At 32.9% G+C, this 8,280-nt stretch overlaps 1 protein-coding gene across 4 annotated transcripts; it reads right to left on the bottom strand.

The window, feature by feature from the left end:
* LOC109226708 lies at positions 3,519–7,880 on the bottom strand. 4 transcript variants are annotated; one of them, XR_002068109.1, is made up of 5 exons: positions 6,104–6,192; positions 5,767–5,987; positions 5,416–5,693; positions 5,226–5,339; positions 3,519–4,081 (listed from the first exon to the last, which is right to left on the bottom strand). XR_002068109.1 is itself a non-coding variant. In XM_019391551.1 (5 exons), exons 3-5 carry the CDS (start codon positions 5,501–5,503, stop codon positions 3,845–3,847), a joined length of 414 nt encoding a protein of 137 aa, XP_019247096.1. In that variant the 5' UTR covers positions 5,504–5,693; positions 5,767–5,987; positions 7,709–7,880; the 3' UTR covers positions 3,519–3,844. The 4 variants fall into 4 exon arrangements, 3 of the variants coding, with proteins under 3 accessions (XP_019247096.1, XP_019247097.1, XP_019247095.1); XM_019391551.1 differs by lacking the exon at positions 6,104–6,192 and adding an exon at positions 7,709–7,880 and having other exon boundaries at positions 5,441–5,693; XM_019391552.1 differs by having other exon boundaries at positions 5,441–5,693; positions 5,894–5,987.

Here is an 8,280-nt window from a genome sequence, read left to right on the forward strand (position 1 = left end):
AAAGTGATGTTTTCATCAGGGGAGGCAAATACGCGTTGTACTCTTTTTCCCTTAGCTAAGATTTTATCCCACTGGGTTTTTCTGGCAAGGTTTTTAATGAGGCAGCAAATAATGCGTATTACAAGATATGTGTACTCTTTTTCCTTCACTAAGATTTTTTTTCCACAGGGTTTTTCTTAGTAAGGTTTTGACGAGGCACATTATCTATAGACATCCAAGGGGCAGTGTTATGAAATATTATTTTGTAGTGGATGTCTATAACTCCTAAAGAAGTTACTCCCACTACTCTTCTCCATTATGTAGATAACTCCCACTACTTCTCACCATTATAGTTGTAACTCCCACACCTCCATAACCTCCCCATGATCTTTCCCCATGATCTCAATAGTTAATACCATGTTTATGATATCCCTTTGTATACCTCAATGTCATCCTATAAATAGAGGGTTTGGACATCACATTGTACACACTTGAAATACATAGAAGAAATAAGAAAGTTCCATCTTCCTCTCTACTTCTTTTGTCTATTTTATTGTTTCTATATTATTACTTTGAGCTTAGTTTCTTAACAAAGTTTTCATTCTTCTTAATATCAATGTGCATTTTATTTGTTGTAGATAGGCAAAAAATAGTTTTGATCTTGACGACCGAAGCGATAAAAAGTAAACATATATCAAGAACCTCATTTTATTCGGTGTGACTAATATTATTTGGAGGATATTGAGTATTGAACCAACCATTATATTGTATTAATATTTATAGTATATAATAACAATCATTGAACTAAGTGAATATAATATTGTGCTTATTTTGATGTCAACTGCTATTTTATTTAATTAACTTTTAGTGCTTGATGCAGTATACACGTGCAACGCACTTACACTAAAACTAGTATTATTAAATATCCGACTTTTGTAAACGGAAAATTATCCGTTTCCTCAACGTCCGTTTTCCGTTTTTTGTAACGGAAAATTAAGTTCCCTTCCCGTCCGTTTTCCGTTTTTGTAACGGAAGAATAAGGTTTGAATTCCCGTTTTATTGTTGCGTAAATAGCCATTTACATTATGGTTGTTTTGCTTAAACGGTCATGATAGCCCTTCTGAAGAGTCTCAACATATTGGCTATATATATCAGATCATTCTCTCAGATTTTCCATACGAATTTCTGAGTTCTCCTCCTTTCTTCTGCATTGTTTTAACTACTAAGAAAGCAACAGTAAGTGTGATTCGCTACTGATCTTTGTGTTCGCTGAAACACTGGGTTTGAAGTACCGCTACACCAGTGTGTAATTCGTTCTATCCTAGGAGGAAACAATCCACAGCTTTGGGTACTAGGAGGGGACTAAATTCCTTAAGGAAATACTGTGAATTCAGTGGGCTCGGATTAAATTATGTTTCTGTTTTTCATTTTTGTTTATACGTTATTTTTATATTCTCCAGAATTATTTTACGAATACAGTGTACTAACAAAATCTCCTTCCATCAAGACTTCCCCAGGTACTCTCCTTATTTCTTCTTATTCTTTCAGCCATCATCTGCTTTACTAACAAATTGTGTAGCCATGGAAATGAAGAACAACCATTCATTTCTACTACTCTCTCTGCTCTTTCTATGCTTCAGTCTCGACATTAATCTCTGTCTCGGGGGAACAACACCATTATGCGAATGAAATTCTTTCATTTTCCCAAACAATTGTCTCTCTTTGAGCTTGGTTTCTTCGGACCTGGTAGCTCTTCCAAATATTACGTAGGCATTGTTGGATTATACAACGCAGCTGAAGCAATTCTGGTATCAAATTCACGTGTGGTTTATACAATTAGTATACATGGAGTTTATTCGAGTTACCTTTTGGAGCGTGAATTAAGTACTTCTATTCTGTTGGTCTCCAGTTCCAGAGCAACTCGATCAGAACGCCACCAATAGTACGATTATATATGACCTCCAAAACGTCTCACAATCTTTTACTGTGTTACCCAAATAATATCCAAAAAGAGCTAACTTCGTGTGAGCGAAATTTCAAGGGAAACCACACTAAAAAAAAAACGGCCAGCCCTATGGACCTATGTATATATATACACGTTTTTAGGGTGATAACCCTTTTTCAAAACTTGTTGGATTTTCTTTTCCACCAAGGAAAGTTTCTTTTATTTTCTACTCCCTCCATTTCAATTTATGTGAACCTATTTGCTTTTTAGTTCGTGTGAAAAGAATGACCCATTTTAATATTTGGAAACAATTTATCTTTATGCAATGATTTAAAGCCACACAAAATACATGTGACTCATTTTACACCGCAAATTCAAAATTCTTCTTTTTTCCTTAAACTCCGTGTCCGGTTAAATAAGTTCACATAAATTAAAATGGAGGGAGTATTAGGCCTCATTTGTCTCCTTTTTTTAAGATTAAGACGTCTAAATCTGGATACATATCTAAATATCAAGATGTGTATTAAGATTAAGATATATGAATCTGAATATTACAATGTGTATTAAGATCTGAATACTAAATGATTAACACTGTTTGTTTTTTTAACATCTGAATATATATATATATATATATATATATATATATATATATATATTATATTTCAAGATAAAAACATATACAATTTCAAAGAAAAGTGATTAAATATTACATCAATTAGTGAAAATATTAACTTGAACAAAAAAAAGTTATTATTTGAGATAAATTGAAATATTATAAGATATAAATTAATATTTTATGTAAGATCCNGTTCTCCTTTTTTTAGTATTTAAGACGTCTAATACTGATANATATCTAATATCAGATGTCGTCTTAGATTACGTATATACTGATACTCATATTACTACTATGTCTTAGTATACTGATACTAATAGATATACTAGTTGTTTTACTATCTGTATATATATATATATATATATATATATATATATATATATATATATACTAGAAAAAAGCTATTTTCTGACTGCGAATACGGTCGGAATGCGGTCACAAAACGCTAATTTCCGACCACATTCAGACCGAAATAACGCGGTCGCAAAATAGCTGGTCTGAAATATTTTGCGACCGAATCGGTCACTAAATTGCGACTACGTCGGTCAGAAAAAGAAAATAGGAAACGACTCACAAATGCTGTCAATTGTCCGACTGACGCGGTCGCAAAGTATTTAAATTAAGTTTTAATTTTATATTACCTTTCCCACTACTTTGGTCGCAAAACTTAATAATAATTATATTTTTATATAATATTTCCCACCATACTGGTCGCAGATATTAAAACGTACTTTAATTTTGTTTAAGCTTTCCCACTGATGCGGTCACAAATTTAATTTAATAGTATTTATTTATTTATGTTTCCAACTGCTGCTGTCGCAGAATGTTATGATTCTGAAAAATTTTAAAGCATTTTGCAACAACATTAGTCGGAATTCAGACGGAAAATTGCAAATATTTTAACAAATTTCGGCCATTTTAAAACAATACCACCTGTCAATTCAAAACTACAGTAACTAAAGAATCAATAAACCATTACTACCAATTAATCCACCATTTCAACTAATCAAACACATAAAATACAAACAATTAAAGAAAACATAAGCATTTGTTACTAAAACATCCAAGAACCATTCAATCAAAACTTAACATTACAATCATAGTCAAGTCTAAACATCCAACCATAACAAATAATAATGTCTCAAACATCACAACAACCACCACAAACTAAAACTCATTATCCCCGCCACGTTCGTCATTAAAAGGATCAACTTGACGCATGCTCATAAGTTCTCAACTAGACTCTGCAATTTGTTAAAATTTGCACGATCTTCTTTCCGTTCCTCCTTCAACTCTTCAATTTCTTTTCATAATGTTTCCACCTCTTCATGATCCTGTGAATAACTCATATCACCAGACAACAATGTCGAAGGACAACCTACGGAATATTGTGATCCAAGACCGTAGGTTCTACCTTTCTTTGCACCACCAACCACCTGCGACCATATTGAAGCTACATCATTGAGTGACACTTGGGTTGAGCCACCATCCTCGGAATCGGGTTGATCTTGACGCCATTCCTCAAAACGTTTTTGATAGCCTTCCTGAAATTAAAATGTTAATCATTAAGATTTGAGTGACAATTTCCTTAACGACTGCAGTTCAGAGTGAACCAATCTCAAGTCAATTTAAACTACCAAAGATACTCCTATCATTCTGTAACTTAAAATAGGTAATTGGGAATCCTATGCCCAAAGTTCCAACTCAACAATCCTATGCACAAAGATATTCCCATGATTGAAGTTTGTTTTTAACAAGCTATCAGTTTCAAACTGAATGTTGTGGTATAATATTACAAGATCTCTACTAGTGGATTTTACTGAAAAGTCAGAAGAAGAGTTTGTAGTTGATGAAGTATGTGAAGCAATGAACAAGATCAATGTTAATGAAAAATTAGGTGGAAAGCACACTCGGTTTGTGTACAACAGTGAGGATTCAAAACAAACAACAAGATCATATACTCTGAAGTAGCTGAATCCAGGGATGTTTCTGGATGCCCAATCTAGAAATACAACCAAAGATGCCCATATAAATTTTAGTTGGGTGTGGGAGAATAAGAGTACCAAACAAGATCAAATACAGTTAGGAGACAGAACATGCATTATCAGGAGACATGAATTTAACAACATCCTCTTGTGCTGAATATCAGAAACTAAAAATACCTGTCCTACAAACATTTGAAGCAATTTAAACAACCTTTTACGTTATGAGTCTTGAAGCTATCAGAAGAAGCAAATCACAAATCACAGGTCAAAAAAGTAATGATCTTTCAGTGGATTTACAGAACAGGAAAGCAAAGCAAAACCTCAAATTCAATAAATTGAGAAAAAAGTACTGATCTTTCTACAACTATAGAGCTCAACTTCAGTTTTTATGAAACCCCAGAATATGAAGATCAGAGAAACACCATCAACTTCAGTTAGGAACACTATTTGACAAAGCCACTGAATTTCATCTAATTGCTGGAATACGACAGGCTTACAGGAAGATAGTTACCATTAATGTAAAATAGAAACTTTCTCATATGGGTTCCTACAAACTTAACAATAATAATGTGATATTGCTGTTGAATGGTGGGTACACTGCAATCCATATGCTATAGTTTGCATTCTCCTTTCCATTCCTACTGTTAAAATGATTATTTTGGTTGGTGATATTTATAGACATGGATAGTTGGAAAATGCTTACATATATCCTCGCAGCACGCGGCTCGACCCATTCTTTTATACCATCCTTTTTCTTTTTCAAATGTTTGTCCTCAAAAACCTCAGCATAAGTCACAAGTCTCCCTTTTTCCTTTTCCTGCAAAAAAAAAAAATTAAAATTAGAGAAAGTTAAATTGCATCTAGTTAAAATCAAAACAAATATAATAAGTTACAATTCTCCTTCAAGGGTCTCCATACTAATTGAACCCCCAGTGTGCAATGAGCCACCCGTATCGGAGGCTCGGGTAGCCTTTGCAGCATTGCTCCTCTTCTTAAATTCTTCAGAAGCCCATATCACATTAAGTCTTTCCCATATGTCTTTCAGCATCCATCCGGGCATCTTGTTGTTCTGTCGAGCTCTATAAAAGTGATTTTTAAGTAGATCATCAGCTTTTTTCTCGAAATTATGACTTATTTGCTGATGATATTAGGAAATCCATGAACACCTTATCTGCAAATAATTTAAACCATTAGATGAAATAAGGGTAGTTCGATAAATAATACAAAATTTATTGATTTTGTACCCTAAATTGATTCCACATCTGATCTCTGTAAATATATGGTATATCTAACCATTTACTCCAAGCATCTCGATAAAATCCTTTAACACAATCCATAACCACCTTCACAGATTCATTGGAGGGAACAAACCTTCATTAAAAGGCACAGACGGGGTAGTGGGACATGAAGTGTACTGAGGAAGCTGGGAATCGTGTCTTATCTTCTTTTTTTTACCCAGCGCCATCTATATAACATAAGTATATTAAAAACATTAGATAAAATATGTTAAGACATAAAAAATGTAAAGAAATACTTCAGCTTATTAAATTAAATGAATAACAAAGATAAATAAAAACCAACATGTCAATCATCTTCGCTTGATTGATATTCATTATTTAATTCTTCCTCATCGCTTGTTTCATTTTCATCAAGCAATTCTTCCTCATCGCTTGTTTCATTTTTATCAAATGATTCTTCCTCGCTTGTTTAATAGTAGTTTAGGGACCCAAACATTGACCATTCATAGAGTAGAAATTGATAATCTGTTCCATTCCAATTTCAAAAATATAAAACAGAATCAGAAAATTACAGAAAGAATAGAAAAATAAAGTTTGTAACGCAATACGATATATTTTCTGTAAGAAAATGGCGTTTATGTATGTAGGAAAAGGTATCACACTTGACATGCTCAAGCAATCACAGCGTACACGTGCATATAAGTCCAAACGGTAGTATTTTCATTGTTATTGACAAGTCCACTTCCACCTTATTTATAGCTACTGTAAGTAACTTTTACCTACCCAAATTCCCTTTTGTTGTAGTAGGTGTAGTTTAATTTTATATTGATAATTTCAGGCGTCTCATGGGGGTTTTGATAATTTTCAGGCCAGAAACTAACAAAGCAACTTGAAGAGGTACGGTGAGAAGATATTGAATCAGGTGATAGAAAACCACCAGACAAGAGATAAGGAAAACCATAATAAACCAAAATTTCCAGATAGCTATGTATGCATTTGCAAGTTGCTAAAAATATTGAATTAACCATTAACCAACAGTCTCTAAGCAGAATAGACTTACAAAACTATATGCAGGCAACATCGAATTAACTATAAGAATAGATATGAGCAAACCAGTGATCTTGAACTACAATAAAATAACATAAACAAATAAACTCGATTTTAAGATATCTAAATTGGTACTAACCTGTAGCATCCAGCACATACGAGCAAGCAACATAGTTTTGGAATAAGAATATAAGGTAAATGAAATAAAGCAAAAGGAATTTGGTTTGGAAGGATCTTCGGTTACATGTTTATCAATTCATAAAATCCAACAAGTAATGTCTATCCATTTATTTTCTTCATCAAAAACTAATGAAATCCAGCATCAAGGAGAAAGCACGCTGAATGGTATAGAAAACAGAGAGTCAACCACAAGGCATAGGCACTGTCAACAGTCAACTGGATGCTTTACTTTGGCTACGGGAACTACTCTTAGGATAAACTATGCATAGGCTTCATAGTATTACATGCCCTGACCAGCAGTATTATTGTTATCTTCAGTCACACTGACTTCTCAAGATACCAAAATATACATAAGGAAAACTCATAAAACCCCAAGTCAAAAAAGAAATTCAAAAGCAACTTTACCAACAATAGTTACTTCTATAGCAATAGTTCATTAACACTCTAAACAACGAATTTTCAGTAAACATCGACAAAATAGAGAAGAAATTAAAGTTACCCATTTCCTAGAATTGAAGAAGAAAAAAATAAACAGAAAAAGGAAAACACAATCAACTAATACTACTTCTCTAGTCTACCTACCAATCAATCCGAAAATTTGCGTAACTATGGCATTTTCTATGAAAACATATATGCCAATTTTCTCCTTAGAATTGAACACATATTAAACCCTAGAATTGAAGACGAAAAAAAAAACAGAAAGAGGAAAAAAAAGACTTACCATCAGTCAGATGGAGAGAGAGTCGTGAGTCGCGTGTATTGGAAGAGAGATTCAAGAACAATCAGCCTTGAATCGAGAAACTGACTATGAACAAGGAAAAAAGAAATAGAGAGTGAGAGAGAGAAATAGAGAAATTGGGGAAATAGGCGGAAATATTAGATTTAGGCTTATGAGTTATGACTACCTTAGTCGCAAATTCACTTAAATATTATTTTAGTATTTAATTTTAATTTTGCGACTGAAACGGTCGTTAGACGGGTCAACAATATTTTTGACTTTTCGATTTCTGACGGATGATGTCGCAAACTTAAAGGCGGGAAAATTGGCGCGTTTTTGTCCTACTACTTTTGTTGGAATACTAGTCCATTTTATTTTATTAAAAAAATTAATAAAAATTCAATTTTTTGCGACTAGAGCCGTCGCAAAAGTAGTCCCATTAGCGACCGTTTTAAATTCGGTCAGAAATGTCGGTCACAGATTGATGTTTTTCTAGTATATATATATATATATATATATATATATATATATATATATATATATATATATATATATATATATATATATATATATAT

This window comes from Nicotiana attenuata, chromosome 6 (assembly GCF_001879085.1).
Source record: "Nicotiana attenuata strain UT chromosome 6, NIATTr2, whole genome shotgun sequence".
Lineage (NCBI taxonomy): Eukaryota > Viridiplantae > Streptophyta > Magnoliopsida > Solanales > Solanaceae > Nicotiana > Nicotiana attenuata.

Coding starts and splice junctions, on each gene's coding strand:
- LOC109226708 (XM_019391551.1), bottom strand. CDS start 5,503: ATGCTGCAAAGGCTACCCGAGCCTCCGATACGGGTGGCTCATTGCACA. Junction 5,340..5,440: donor GCACACTGGGGGTTCAATTA/GTATGGAGACCC, acceptor TTTTTTTTGCAG/GAAAAGGAAAAAGGGAGACT. Junction 4,082..5,225: donor CGCGTGCTGCGAGGATATAT/GTAAGCATTTTC, acceptor TTTTAATTTCAG/GAAGGCTATCAAAAACGTTT.